At 37.0% G+C, this 15,383-nt stretch overlaps 1 protein-coding gene across 4 annotated transcripts in view; it reads left to right on the forward strand.

Annotated features, from left to right (window-relative positions):
* The first annotated feature begins 298 nt into the window (after window positions 1–298).
* LOC120085746 (RAD3-like DNA-binding helicase protein) overlaps window positions 299–15,383 on the forward strand; it is a 29,869-nt gene continuing 14,784 nt past the window's right edge. For 2 of the 4 annotated variants that reach the window (XM_039041927.2, XM_090318087.1), the window contains exons 1-18: window positions 299–887; window positions 10,544–10,625; window positions 10,729–10,804; window positions 11,029–11,093; window positions 11,203–11,247; window positions 11,352–11,452; window positions 11,534–11,675; window positions 11,792–11,853; window positions 11,936–12,009; window positions 12,092–12,162; window positions 12,536–12,623; window positions 12,710–12,782; window positions 12,859–12,954; window positions 13,832–13,940; window positions 14,318–14,411; window positions 14,493–14,576; window positions 14,653–14,809; window positions 14,974–15,164. In XM_039041927.2, the coding sequence (XP_038897855.1) occupies window positions 512–887; window positions 10,544–10,625; window positions 10,729–10,804; window positions 11,029–11,093; window positions 11,203–11,247; window positions 11,352–11,452; window positions 11,534–11,675; window positions 11,792–11,853; window positions 11,936–12,009; window positions 12,092–12,162; window positions 12,536–12,623; window positions 12,710–12,782; window positions 12,859–12,954; window positions 13,832–13,940; window positions 14,318–14,411; window positions 14,493–14,576; window positions 14,653–14,809; window positions 14,974–15,164 (1,986 nt within the window). In that variant the 5' untranslated portion in view covers window positions 299–511. Of the gene's footprint in view, window positions 888–10,543; window positions 10,626–10,728; window positions 10,805–10,941; window positions 10,985–11,028; window positions 11,094–11,202; window positions 11,248–11,332; window positions 11,453–11,533; window positions 11,676–11,791; window positions 11,854–11,935; window positions 12,010–12,091; window positions 12,163–12,535; window positions 12,624–12,709; window positions 12,783–12,858; window positions 12,955–13,831; window positions 13,941–14,317; window positions 14,412–14,492; window positions 14,577–14,652; window positions 14,810–14,973; window positions 15,165–15,383 lie in introns of those variants that run through there. The other 2 variants (XM_090318088.1, XM_039041928.2) reach the window with 2 other exon arrangements.

Genomic DNA, 15,383 nt, shown 5'->3' on the forward strand with positions numbered 1-15,383 from the left:
TATCTAATTGGAGATTTCCACCCATTTGAGGCAGATTTCCTCAGGGTCCCGTCCCATAGATCAAATGGACAATCCTAATTTTACTATCTAATTGTTTATCTTAGAGGTTTCAATAATCATTATTTATTTATAAGATATAAAAAGATAAAATATCGATCGATATTAAAAATATATTTGAAGATATGTAATTTATGGACGTATACTTACACAATTATAATATTTATAACAAAAGCTAATAAAAACGGAATTCAAAAAATTATTTTTGATTTTTAAGACTAAAAAAAAGAGACAAAAGGTTCACCGTCCACTGCAAGATGAAACATTTATCCAGGTTACCGCCAAATTCAAGTACAATAAACCCTAACTTTTCCCGCCAAAGCTTTTCCGAGAAACCACCACCAAATCGAACCGAGTACAGAACTCCATAGTCGATAGTGTAGTTCACCAAGCTAGGTAGCTCTCAGGGAGTTCGAATATCCCCACCCGACAAGTTCTTTGCAACACTGCCAAAATGGTATATGCAAAAGGGGGGACGAACCCTAGATCCAAGCCCAATCCGACTTATCAGCTCACGAAGAATGTATACCCGATTGGTGGCATCCAAGTGGAATTTCCATTCCGACCATACGGTTCGCAGCTCGCATTCATGGGCAGAGTTATATCCACCCTCGATCGAGCCCAGCGTGAGGGCCATTGCCACGCATTGCTGGAATCTCCGACTGGAACCGGGAAGTCGCTTTCACTTCTGTGCTCGAGTCTCGCTTGGCAGAAGAATTACAAGATAAAGAATCAGGATGCTAATTCCTGTCACTTGAAGCCCGCTCCAGAGGCTGCCACAGATGCTCTCGGTTTTGGCGGTGGATTTATTCCTGAAGTGCAGCCGTCAAGTAAGTTTGCATGTCTTCACCCTGATCATCCGAACATCTCGAACGCATGAATTCGATTGAGTAGTCAGAGAGCGACGTAGAAAAGAATAGCTTGGAGTTCATGCACGTTTTATTTATTTATTTTGATAAGAAACAAATTCAATTGATGTATGAAATTTACAAAAGGAGGGCATGTAGCCTGAGCCAAAGGAGTTACAAAAGATTTCTCCAATTGGTCAAGAGATGTAAGATCATATGAATTGAAAAACGATGTTCACTTGCACCAAGTCATAGCAAGGTAGATAGTATATTAAAAAAAGTGTCAAAAGACCTCACATTTTCATTGTAGAAGCGGTTGTTTCTTTATGTTGAAATTCTGAATTTTCTCAATATTTTTCTACATACATTTTATAAGGGGAGTCCCTTATATATATAACAATGTTTGCCAAATATGGCAAATACACATATCGGTAAAAATGGACATAAGGAAAGAATAATACTGAAAAGGAAAAATACAAATTGCAAGGAATAATATTCCAAATGAGTAAGGGGAAGGAAAAGAATTTCCATATTCAACACTCCCCCTCAAGTTGGACAGTATATGTTGATTAAGTCCAGCTTGGTTTTTAAGACTTCAAACATGTTCTTGAATAGGGCTTTTGTAAGTATGTCAGCAATTTGCCTTTTGGTAGGTATGTAGTTGAGTGAGATACTTTTAATTTCAATTTTCTCCTTAATAAAGTGTCAATCAATATCCAAGTGTTTTATGTGATCATGATGGATTGGGTCTTTGGCGATACTTATAGTAGCTTGATTATCACAGTGTACCTCCATCCGTTCTTTTGATTTGATTTTAAGTTTAGATAGGATGCTTTTGAGCCACATTCCTTCACATATTCCTTGAGCTAGAGCTCTTAGTTCAGCTTCGACACTACTCTTGGATACTACTGATTGTTTCTTACTTCGCCAAGTGACTAAGTTTCCCCAAACAAAAGTGCAATATCTGGTAGTTGATCTTTTGTCTATTTTTTTAGCTTACCCAATCGGCATTTGTGAAGATTTCAATGTTTCTTTTCCTAGATTTCTTGAAGTACAATCCTTCTCCTGGAGTTCCTTTCAAGTACCTGAGTATTCTGTAAATAGCTTGCATATTGTCTTCTGTTGGACTGTTCATAAATTGACTTACAAAGCTAATTGCAAAATAGATATCAGGTCTCGTGTGAGTTAGGTAAATCAATTTTCCTACTAGCCTTTGATACTGATCTTTGTTAATCACTGTGTGATTGTTTTCCTTGATTATGTGATTGTTCGTGTCAATGGGGGTATTAGCGGGCTTACATCCAAGCATACCTGTTTCCTTTAACAGGTCAAGGACATATTTTCTTTGAGAAATGCTCAAACCTGTTTTTGAGCGGGCCACTTCCATCCCTAGGAAATATTTAAGGTTGCCTAAGTCTTTTACTTCAAATTCCTTGGCTAAGAGAAACTTTAGATTCCTTATTTCTTCTTCATGATCTCTTATAAGGATAATGTCATCTACATAGACAATGATAATTGCTATTTTACCCATGTAAGAATATTTGATGAAAAGGGTATGGTCAGATTGACATTTCGAGTACCCGTTTTCCTTTACCACTTTTGAGAATTTTTCAAACCAAGCCCTAGGGGATTGTTTTAGGCCATAAAGAGATTTTTTGAATTTGCATATCTTATTCATGGTTTTAGTTGATTCTATACCGGTAGGTATATCCATATACACTTCTTCTTCTAAGTCTCCATTAAGGAAGACATTTTTTATGTCTTATTGGTGAAGTTTCCAATCATTATTCACTGTTAGGAAAAAAAGGACACGGATAGTATTTAATTTTGCTACCGGGGCAAATGTTTCTTGGTAGTCAATGCCATAAGACTGGGTGAATCCTTTGGCGACGAGTCTAGCTTTGAACCTATCTATTTCTCCATTAGCTTTGTATTTGATGGTGAAAATCCATTTGCATCCTACTGTTTTCTTCCCTGGAGGTAGATCTGTTATTTCCCATGTGTTGTTCTTTTCCAAGGCCTTTATTTCATATAATACAACTTGCTTCCAATTGATGTCTTTGAGGGCTTCATAGACATTGTTCGGAACATGTATTTTGGATAGTGTAATTGTGAAGGCTTTGAACTTGGGAGAGAGATTTGTGTAGGAAGGTAGTTTTGGATGGGATGCATCATACAAGTTCTTACCCCTTTCCGTTTTGCAATGGGAAAATCAATGTCTTCAGTGAATGTTTCCGTTGTGAGTTGGAGACATGATTTTTCTGCATTTCGGTTGGGTTTTGACTGAGTACTGGTTCATGTCCAAGGGTGTTTTTCCTTCTAGTATAGACTATAGGATCTTTCTTACCTTCAAGTGAGTTTTGATTGGAAACATCGGTTTCTTGTACACAAGGAGCACTCTCTTCAATGAGATATGGATTTTGGTTTCCTTCGTTTTCAAGAAGAATTCCATTTTCAAGGAGAGTGAAAGGTTCAGTGGTACCTTGCTTTTGAAAGTAAGGTTGAGTTTCAAAGAAGGTTACATCCATGGAGGTATATAACCTTTTAATGGTTGGCGAATAGCATTTGTATCCTTTTTGGCTTGGAAGTTGGAGCATAACCGAGAAAGATGCATTTGATTGCCTTAGGATCTTATTTACTCCTATCGGGTCTATGATCTTGAACGAAGACCGTACAACCAAATATTTTTAGGGGAACTTGAGAAAATAATCTATCATGAGGAAATAATTCCTCAAGTTTTTGTAAGGGAGCTTTGAAGCGTAATACCCAAGAGGGCATTCTATTAATAAGGTAGGTGGCTGTTAGAATAACTTCTCCCCAAAAATGATGGGGGGTGTTAGCGTAAAGCATTAAAGCTCTAGAAATTTCTAAGAGGTGTCTATTTTTTCTCTCTGCAATTCCATTTTGTTGGGGAGTGTTAGGACATGTACTTAAGTGGGTAATACCTTTTTCTTTTAGATTTTTTTTTTAAGGAAGTGTTGAAATAATCCTTCGCATTATCAGTGTGACGGATTTGGATTTTAGTGTCAAAGAGATTGAGAATCATGGCAAACATGTTTTGGAATATGGTCATGACTTCAGATTTTTCTTTCATTAAAAACACCCAAGTAAGTCTAGCGTGATCATCAATAAAGGAAACAAACCATTTAGCTCACGTTACATTTTAAACTCTACTAGATCCCCAAACATCACTATGCATCATAGAAAAAGGATAAGAGGATTTATATGTGCTTACCGGGTATGAGGATCGAGCCAACTTTGCCATTTCACAAGACTCACATTGAAAAACCTGAGAACTTTTATTAAAAATATATGGAAAAATTCGTTTCAAATATAAAAAATTGGGATGTCCTAAACGATTATGCCATAACATTATTGTACTATCATAATTGTCTTTAGAAGCAACAAAAGTAGATGTACTATCATAATTGTCTAAAAGCAACAAAAGTAGATATACTATCATAATTGTCTTTAGAAATAACAAAAGTAGATTTTCTAAGATCTAACTCCTTGACTTGAGGCTTAAGAGCATTTAATATGTAGAGACCCGAGGTTTCCTTAGCATTGCCAATCATCTTCCCCGAATTCAAATCCTGAAATAGGCAATTATGTGAGTAGAAAGTTGCACTGCAATTTTTCATAAGATTTAGTTTGCTTATGGAAAGGAGATTGCATTTAAGATTTGGGACATGCAACACATTTTCTGATACAAGATCTTTAGATACAAAGACATTGCCAGTTCCCATTACTTTAGAATAGGTACCATCAACAATCTTTATAGTAATTTGACTGTTACAGTGTGTGTAGTTAGTTAAAAGTGAGATATCACCTGTCATGTGATCTGATGCTCCAGAATCAATAATCCAAGTACTACAATTTTCTTTGGTTGCATTAAGAGCCCAAAGGAAGTTACTTGATTGTGCCACTGTTGCTACACTGGTTTTTGATGTTTTTTGAGTAGATCTCGGTTGACCAAATAGTTTTTGGAGAAGGTCCAACTGCTCCTTAGTAAACACATTATGTTCAGAGTTGAAGTTACCTTCAGATGTTGTACTTGCTTGGTAGGCCTTTCCACGTCTGTCTCCTGCACCTTTGTTTGGCTTCCAAGCTGGAGGTTTACCATAAATATCCCAACACATTTCTTTAGTATGTCCTGGTTTTTTACAGTGTTCACACTATGGTCTTGGTTTTCGTTGTCGATTCTCAGTTCCTATGTAGTTCTGATTTCGAGCAATTAAAGCCGATCCTTCAGATTTAGAGCTTGCAGTCACTCCTCACATTACTTTCTTCCTACTTTCTTCCTACTTTCTTCTCTTCTTACTTCTGCAAAAACTTCTCTGATATTAGGTAATGGTTTAATGACTAAGATTCTACCACGTACCTCATCTAGTTCTTTATTAAGGCCAAGAAGAAATTTGAACACTCGTTTCTTCTCAACTATCTTTTTGAATGTGGCTCCATCTGCAATGCATTCCCATTTGTGGCTTTCAAATACATCAAGTTGCTGCCAAAGAAAAGACAGTTGAGTGAAATAGTGAGTGACTTGCATATCCCCTTGTCGTAGCTCGTGAATCTTGCCTTTAATTTCAAGTGACTTTGCTGTATTTTCTTGGTTGGAATAAGTTTCACGAGTTGCTTCCCAAATTTCGCTTGCAGTTGAGAAGAGTAGAAATCCTTCACCAATCTCTGTTGTCATGGAGTTGATTAGCCATGACATAACCGTATTATTTTCCGCTTTCCATATCTTGTATTTTTGATCAGTTGGATCTGGGATAGGAGTTTTGCTTGATAGATAATCTTCCTTTCCTTTTCCACATATAAACATCATAACAGATTGTGACCAATGGAGATAATTTCTTCTATTTAATTTGTGATTAGTAATTGGGAGTATGGTTCCTTTTGAATTGTTAGAATTTACTGATGCCATAAAATTGATAATTTGCAAGATAAAAATTAAGAAAGAAATAGGGAAAAAGGAAAAAACACACTCCTAGACCCAAATTCTTTAAAAAAAAAGCTTCTCAGACCCGGTTGAATTTCGACTCGACCTGATTGATAAAATACTCGACAACACAAACCCACGAAGAATGACGACCTACACATGGTGACCTACGACTTCGAGCACGACAACACGATACTCGAAGATGATACTCGATAACTCGATAATAAAACCAAACCCCTTAACGATACTCAATACTCGACAACACACACGGATTAGATCGAACAAACCCACGACAACACAATACTTGGTCGAAGAATGGATACTCGATACTCGACAACACACACGGATTAGATCGAACTAACCCACGACAACACGATACTCGATCGAAGAATGGATACGCGATACTCGAAGAACGAGATTCGGCCGTCGTGAACGGTGGAGCATGGATTCGCTTTGGACGTGAAGCTTTAAGTTGTGGATGGAGGTTTCTTTGACGCACAACTTCAAACAAATTGGTAAGTTTGAAATTTCATTGTTCTGTTTTTCTTTGCTAGGGTTTCGGACGTGAAACCTATGAAAATGATTCAGAGAGATGACTCTGATACCATGTTGAAATTCTGAATGTTCTCAATATTTTTCTACATATATTTTACAAGGGGGAGTCTCTCTTATATATACAACAATGTTTGCCAAATATGGAAAAGACACATAACGGTAAAAATGGACATAAGGAAAGAATAATACTGAAAAGGATAAATACAAATTGCAAGGAATAACATTCCAAATGGGTAAGGGGAAGGAGAAGACTTTCCATATTCAACACTTTCCTTCCAAATTCTCCGTAAGAAAGCACGTATGAAGTGAGACCACATAATCTTCTCGTGTGCAAGAAACGGACGACCCAAAAGCGCGTCAGAAAGAAGGCTTTGTATATCATGAGGAAGAGGAGTGGACCACCCAAAGGAGGTGGTAATTTCCTTCCAGAAGTGTTTAGCAAATTGGCAATGGATGAAGAGGTGACTAGGAGTCTCAAGATCCACAAGGCAAATATGGCAGCACTGGGAGATAGAGCAATGTGTGGGAGATGTCTCTGAATTTTATCGTTTGTATTGATGGCATTATGGCCAACCTCCCATAAGAAAAATTTGACCTTTTTGGGATAAAAGTCTATCCATATAGCTTAAAAAGGGAAAGGGTTTGTTTCATCCCTCCGATCCCCAGATCAATGTTAATAATGATTTGGAGGAAAAATGACCATTTCTGTCAAGATTCCAAATCCATTTATCTCTAGTAGGAGTAGGCCAAACCTTCCATCCACTCCTCCAAGACCACGGGTGGCTTTGATTTTTGTGTTCAATGCTTTGTATGCCAAGGCCTCTATGAGAAAGAGGCTTAATAACTTTATCCCATCTAACAAGGTTCACTCTGGATCAGTGGGGGCCACCTTTCCTTAAAATAGTCATGTACAGTTTTTCAATTAGCACGATTACCTTGGTAGGGATCTTGTAAAGGGATAAGTAATAAGTGGGTAGGTTCCATAATGTGGCTTGAAGGAGGGTAAGGCGACCACCCTTGGATATGTGAGAATGATTCCATGACTGCAATCTTCTTTCCACTTTCTCAATGATGAGATTCCAAAAAGATAGAGTTCGGGGCTTGTCAAATAAAGGTAAACCACGTTAAGATCCTGGCCAATGACCCACCTTACAGCCATAGATTATAGCAATCAGACCAATGTCATTCGGTACCATATTAATGCCAAACATCTCAGATTTTTTTGGTGATTGATACTTAATCCCGATGCCTCAAAGATTTTCACAATACCGAAGAGGTTCTCAACCCTTTTGGGATCATTCTTTGTAAAAAGAATGGTGTCATCTGCGAAGAGAAGATGGTGGATAGGAAGAGAGCTTCGTCCAATAAGGAATCCTTTTATGTATTCATAATCATGTGCCTCCACCATCATCCTACTAAAACAATCCATGATAATGACAAAAAGAAAGGGTAAGAGAGAATCACCTTTCTAAGACCACGGGTGGCTTTGATTTTTTCCCCTAGGACGACCATTAATAATGATAGAAAAGTTTGTTGACGAGATACAACCTTTGATCCATTTCCTCCATGTTTTGCCAAAACCTTTGGCTTTTAAAACCATGTCTAAGAAGATCCAATCCACCTTTTTTTTTTTTTTGGTTAAGAAACAACTTTTATTGATGTATGAAATTTACAAACAAAGGTCGAAGCCAAACCAAATGGAGTCACAAAAGATTCCTCCAATTGGTTAATAGTGAAGATAGATTGTATGATCTGTAGAAAGATGTGCATTTGCACCAAGTCATAGCATGATAGACAATGATTTCAAAAAAACTATCAAAAGAGCTTCCCCTGTCGTTGAATATGTGGCTGTTCCTCTCCTTCCATGTAATCTATAAAAGGGCACGAATCGAGTGCATCAACATGATTCTTCTCTCTTTAATGACTGGATGGCCATCGGGAGCATATGAGAAGAGATTGATGATGTCATTGGGGAGAGCGGTATGCCAGCCAAAGGAGGATAATATCTTCATCCAAAATTTGTTGGCGTATTGACAGTTGATAAAAAAGGTGGCTAGGTGACTCATAATCTGATTTGAAAATGATGTGACAATGTGGAGAGAGTGCTCTATGTGGAGATTTTCTTTGGATTTTGGCACATGTATTGATGGCGTTATGGCTAATTTCCCAAAGGAAAAATTTGACCTTTTTGGGGTAAAAGTCATCCCAAATCGCACCATGGAAGAGGTGGGCAGTAGTGGTCATATTTGATCCGAAGTCCGAGAGGGATTTTGTGGAGAAGGCACCTTTGGTGTCAAGTTGCCACATCCATGTGTCCTTTGATGTGGAGATATGGAAACCATTAAGGCAATCCATAAGGTCAATCCAGTTGTCAAACTCCTCATCCTTGAGATTCCTCATAAAACATAAGGACCACCCGTGTCTCATGTCCCATAGATCATGTATGGAGGATTTTTTTGTTTGGATAGAGAGTAAAGCTGTGGGTATGCATCCTTGAGGGATGGATTTTCTAGCCAATTATCACACCAAAAAGATGTATTAATCCCATTGTTGACTTTGATAGATACTATATCTTTAATGAGGTTCATGTGCAATAATATAGTCTGCCAAGGCCCTTAATGTGTCCCAGATGGTTAATGTTAGGCCAAGATAGATAAGGAGTCACCCCATATTTGGCGTCTATGACCTATCTCCAAAAAGCGCCATCTTTGTGGTAATATCGCCAAATCCACTTGGCAAGAAGAGCTCAATTTTTATTGACCATATTCTGTAACCCAATGCCACCCTGTGCTTGAGGCTTGGTCAGTTTGTCCCATCTAACAAGATGAGACCCTTGTTGTGTAGTGCCACCGTCCACCTTGTCAAAAGCCTTTTCAATGTCAAGTTTTATAACCAGCCCCTATTTCTTTAGTTTAGCACAATTTTCAATAATTTCATTGGCAATCAATGATGCATCCAAAATTTGTCGACCTTCAGTGAATGCAAATTGATACTTAGTGATTGTACTTGGTAATACCTTCTCGAGTCGTTTAGATATTACTCTGGCAATAATTTTGTATAGACAGGAGATCAAACTGATCGGTCTATAGCCACCCAATGTTCTAGCATTAGACTTTTTGGGTATGAGGCAAATATAAGTTTCATTCAAGCAGGCATTAATGATTCCCTGTCTTAAAATGGTTTTGGAACACCCTCATAACATCACTCTTAAGAATGTACCAATATTTTTTAAAGAACTCTGCAGTAAAACCTTCAGGGCCCGGCAATTTATTAGTACCAAGGTCCTTAATAGCCTTGTGAATCTCAATTTCAGAGAATGGTGTTTCAAAAAAGCAAGCCTTTTTTATTGTTTGTTTATCTGGGTTCACCTTGTGAGCTCTTTATGCTTATTGCATGAGGATATATATATATACAGATACATACTGTGAGTGTCCAAACCAACTTACACGCACCTCGACTAATCTCACGAGACAACCCACTTTGACCCTACAACATTTGGGTGTCAAGGAAACTTGTAAAATACTAAACCCTAGGTACGTGACCACCATAGATTGAACCATGATCTCTTAATCCTTTATCAAGGGGATGTCCTCTTATTTACCACTAGGCCAACCCATGATGGTTTGCGTGAGGATATATTTAGGACGATAGCTTTACGGTGACATAGATTTTCTTTGTGCGACACCTGCAAAAAAACATGTTCATTATCGTAAACTGTTAAATTTATTGATGTCAAATTGGATTTGGGGATGGTTTTTTTTGGATGAATAACGTTGAGAAAGAGTGAGAGAATACGTGGGCTCACAAAGGTTGGGACAAATTGTTTTTCTTCTATTTGCTATGGAATATCATCTTTCAAACTATCATTGAAAATAGCTATTGTGGAATGTGGATGCTGGCAAGCTTTTGTTTTACATGTGGTTCTTTCTCATCTGTACTGAAATTTATACTGATGGAAGGATCTCAATTAGCAATAAAATAACCTTTCTCACTTTTCTTTAAATACATACATACACACATACATACATACATACATATATATATGTATATATATTTGCCTTTTTGTTCCTTTTTTTTTTTGTGTGTGTGTGTGTGTTTCTGGGCCAGTAACTTCTTCTGAGGAATATGGTGGGTTTTTTAGTGTCTCTAGATACAGAGTCATCTGTTCCAGTGCCAAACAACAAAAGTCAGAAGAAAACAGCCCCGACCATATACTATGCCTCGTAAGTTTCAATCTATGACAATTTGAGAAAAGGGCTGGGAATTTTTTCAAACTGTTTTTCTCATTTACGTTTGATGCTGATGCTATACGTTTTCTTATTCAAGGAGGACACATTCACAGATATCACAAGTGATCCGTGAGTATAGGAAAACTGTCTATCGAGTGCCAATGGCAGTGCTGGTATGTCACTTCTTAAACATCTGTGTGTGTATATATATATATATATATTTGTTTGTTGAGATTAACCATTGAATAATTTGAGAATTTAAATTAGCTGGTTTTGGTTGTAACAATCCCTTGGTTTCCTCTCGTATCAGCTGTGGTTCAGATGCTAATGCATTTCTGGGTAGTCCTCTTTAGGTAATACTGCACTGTTATTTTATTAACCCCCTTTTTATCCTCAGGCGTCAAGGAAACATTTATGCACAAATCCTTATGTACGAGGGAAAGATAATATAGATGAAGAATGGTGCATATTTCTCTCCATAGGCACCTTTTTCTTGATTGTTTGTCTTTTCCCAGTCAAATAAAGTCATTAATATTCTCCTTTTAACTGTAAATTTGTTGAAATCTACCAGCAAACTACTTTTGAAGGATCAAGATGCAGGATGCTGTGAATTTAAGTGAGTTATCTTTATCCCATTTCTTCCTCAATTTATTTCTCAAATATTACTTAATTTGAAGCAATCAGCAAAGGAAGATAAATAGTTTTTCATTTCTCTAATAGAAACGCAAACAAGGTTAAAAGTCATCCAACTCTTCAGAAAGGAGGATGTCATGAGGTTCATGACATTGAAGATTTGGTGCAAGTTGGAGAAGTTGTGAAAGGTCAATCCTTGATTTTTTTAGGTGTTTAACGTGCCTTATATTGTTATCACATATTTAACTTAATTTCTTTATCCTTTTTAGGTTGTTCATATTATGCAGCTCGTTCTATGGCAGACGATGCACAGCTGGTGTTTTGCCCATATAGCTATATTATCAATCCAGTTATTCGAGGAGCAATGGATGTAGATATTAAGGGTGCGATTGTGATCCTTGATGAAGCCCAGTATGTGTACTAGCATCAATAAATTATGTATTTCCTTTTACCTCGGTTGGATGGTAGCTTCATGAGATAGCTAGCAAATGCACGCAATTAATTAGTTTAACATGTTCACTTTTCAGCAATATAGAGGATATTGCTCGTCATGCTGGTAGTGTGGATGTTGAAGAGGATACTTTAAATAGTAGGTCATTAAAATGATACTATTTTGTTTGACGATTTGAGAAAAATATTTTCTTATGGCTTGTATTTCACATCTTTCAAAGAATTGCGGATGGAGTTAGAGCAACTATGTTATATTAATTCTTTGGTTTACCAGCCTCTGTATGAAATGACACAGGTAATTAGTTGTAATTACTTAGAATTATTTGTAAACATCTTTAACGATCTTTTGATATTTAGAAGTCTAACTGAACTTTTAGGATCTCATAAGTTGGATTGACCAGAGGAAGACCACATTGCAGAAGCGTGAGTTTCAGCATTATGTTACCTGGTGAGTTAAAAAAGAAAATTTTACAGGTTTTGCTGTAACATTTGATGTCTCAGTTGCAAATAGTTTTTCTTTGAATCGTATTGGTGTATTTAAAACATAATATCATATAATTCACCTTTTCTCATTCTAGATTCCTCGATCCAAGGAAGAAATTGATTTAAACTGCTTTTATTGATGTAGCTAGTGTGTTTTAAACATTTTAGGTATAAATTCCAGATTAAAATTTTCTCTTTTCACACTTCGAGCCCTTCAATAAACATGTATGTCTAGCTTATTCTCTCCTAAAAATGGTGCAAAAGACCTCTCTAGTAGCTGATATCAGTTTGACTTCTGTCTATGAGATATCCCATTTCTACGTTTATGAATATTGTAGTTGGACTGGCAATCATGCTCAAAGGGAGCTCCAAGAAGCTAATATAACTCAACAATGCTTCCCTATTTTGCTTGAATGTGCAACGAAGGTATCCTGTGTTGGGTTCTTTGAATAATTTGGGGGACCTTCATTTTGCTCTCATTATCTTAAAGTTTCACCGCATGCTTGTTTAAGGCTATTAAAGCCGCTTCAGATGCGGAGTCTGATGATGCACATTTGAGTGGCCTGTCAGTGATAACACTGGAAGGTAAGAGACTACTGGGTACAACATTTGCTTTATTTATATGTCAACCTTTCAATATTGACTAATTTATACAATGCAGGGTTATTCTCTTCACTGACATATTTCTTCTCAAGAAATGGTTGCCACATGTCTGATTACCAGCTTGCGTTACAACGCTACGTTAAAAGAGATCCTGGTAATTGGTTGCTTAGTCTTCTTCTTAGTTCACTGCCTGCAATGATTTTTCAGTCAGTGGTGACGGTTCTTGTTACCTTTTTTTAGTTATAAAGAACAAACTTCCATTGATCTAGAAGTACAAAAAGGAGAAAAACCATCCTCCCAGGAGCTGATTAAGCTTTTATGAAGAGCTTTGATTTTTATATATATATATAAAAGAAGTATATGTCCAACAATTTCCGAAAAAGAGCACAAGCCAAAAAAATCATCTTAAGTCCATATCTAAATATCATCAATTTTCCAATAAATTTTAATCTGAAACTCCCAAAATAAAGCCTTAATTGCATCAAGACAAGAACTTTAGCCCGCTGCTTGATGAAAGTGTGGGCACACACAAGATGGCACCACAGCAAACTCAAAAGGAAATAATATAGGATGTTGTTCCTAGTCTTTGGGGATGTTTGACCTAAGGAGTTGGAGTTTGGGAGGGGGGAGTGGAATTATGAACTCTACTTCTTATTTGGCCCCCCCCCCCCCCCCCCCCCCCCCCCCCCCAATTATTGATCAAAGAAATACATTCCTTTCAATCTTATGTAGTGGCGATGATGCAAAATTTTAGAGTATTGACTTTATATTGTAATTGTAATGCTGAAAGTTGACCTTTAATCACTTGAGGGAAAATGGGAGGCAAGAAGTTTGTCTGGTGTTATCTGGAGACTGTAATTGGCTTGCTATTTTAGACTTTTCAAGAGAAGACAGTTTTCACTGAATCTTATTTCTTGAGAATAAGAAAGAAAACTCTTGCACCTTTTTGCTTATGTTGAAATAGTTTTAGTTTTAGTTTCTTCTTGTTGTTCATTTTTATAAATAATTTTATATTTATTTTTTTATTTCAGGAAAAGCTTATGGTGACTGGACGCTTACTTTAAGTTTGTGGTGCTTGAATCCAGCTGTTGTATTTAGAGACATTGGTGATCTTTCCTTATCAGTTATTTTGACTTCTGGGTGAGCATCTAAAACTTGAAAACTGGAATATGATGTATTACATAGTTTATGGAAACCATAAATATCTTCATTCTTGGCTTCTACAACTATGCTCTTCAGCCATATTAAATTCAATTTTAACGTATCCTCCTTTCTTCTGGAAGAATAAGACTTGCAGACTTGCAGTTTCTCAATGATTAGAGTTGTTAGATTGACTATAAGTCAGTTGTTTAGCAGATTTCTAGACATTTTACTGAGTTCACACTTGACAGGATGAAAATTGAGATACTTCTTTAAAGTGCTCTCTCTTTCCTACATTTTCTTTTGGTGGGATATTTTATATATGTGCCTAAGAAGGCAATTCGTCTATCTAATTATTTCTGATTTCATTTAATTAGGACCCTGTCACCTATGAATTCCTTCTCATCTGAACTAGGAGTTCAATTTGGAACTTCACTGGAAGCTCCTCACGTAATTGACGTGGAAGCTCAGGTTCAAATGGACTTTTCTTATTTTCTGGTTTTTCTATCCCTGCAGCTGTTAAATTTTGAGCTATCAACAACTGTACTGCAGGTGTGGCCAGCTATTATATCAACTGGTCCAGGAAACTATCCTCTCAATGGAAGTTATAAAACGGCCGATGGATATGCATTCCAGGTACTTTTTGGAATTTCATGATTGATATAAACTTATTATTGGATTTTCTGGTCTTATACTGGCCGTTTTCTTAAAGGATGCTCTAGGAAAATCTTTGGAGGAGATATTTTTGATTGCTCCTGGTGGCTGTCTTGTGTTCTTCCCTAGCTATAAGCTGATGGAGAAACTCCAAAATCGTTGGTCTGAAACTGGTCAATGGTCTCGACTGAATGCAAGGAAGTCCCTTTTTGTTGGTAGGATACGTACCGGAAAAGTTATGTTAGGCTAGTACATGTTGCTGGTATTTTATCAATCAAGATGAGTTGAATTATATAATGTTTCTTGCATGCATATATATATATATTTTCTTTCTGCGTGTTGCATCAAGAATCCAAATCAATTCAATTGTTTTGTACAGAGCCAAGAGGAGGAGCTCAAGAGGATTTTGATTCCATTTTGAAAGGTTATTATGATACTATACGTCTTGGTGATAACTTTGCAGTCGGGAAGAAGAGGCGAGGTAAGAAGGACAAACCCAATCACCCATATGTGGTTGGCTGTGAAAATCCCAAGGAAGGTGCAGCACTCCTTGCAGTTTTTCGAGGAAAGGTATGTTCCTTTTGATTACTTAAAATTCAACTGCTTTTCCTTGTTTCTTTACGGTAATGCTAGCACCTTCTCGTCCTGAAGGCACAAAACAACCATGAATGTTGATATGCAGCTTGCAGTTTTGCGTGCCTCATGTGTTTTTCTTTTCTTTTCCTTTTGTTAAGAAATGTGTAAGAACTTCATTCAATAATGATCTCTAATTGGTGGAAGTCGCCAATT

This window comes from Benincasa hispida, chromosome 9, assembly GCF_027475165.1.
Source record: "Benincasa hispida cultivar pf3 chromosome 9, pf3_genome.v1.1, whole genome shotgun sequence".
NCBI classification, from domain to species: Eukaryota; Viridiplantae; Streptophyta; class Magnoliopsida; order Cucurbitales; family Cucurbitaceae; genus Benincasa; species Benincasa hispida.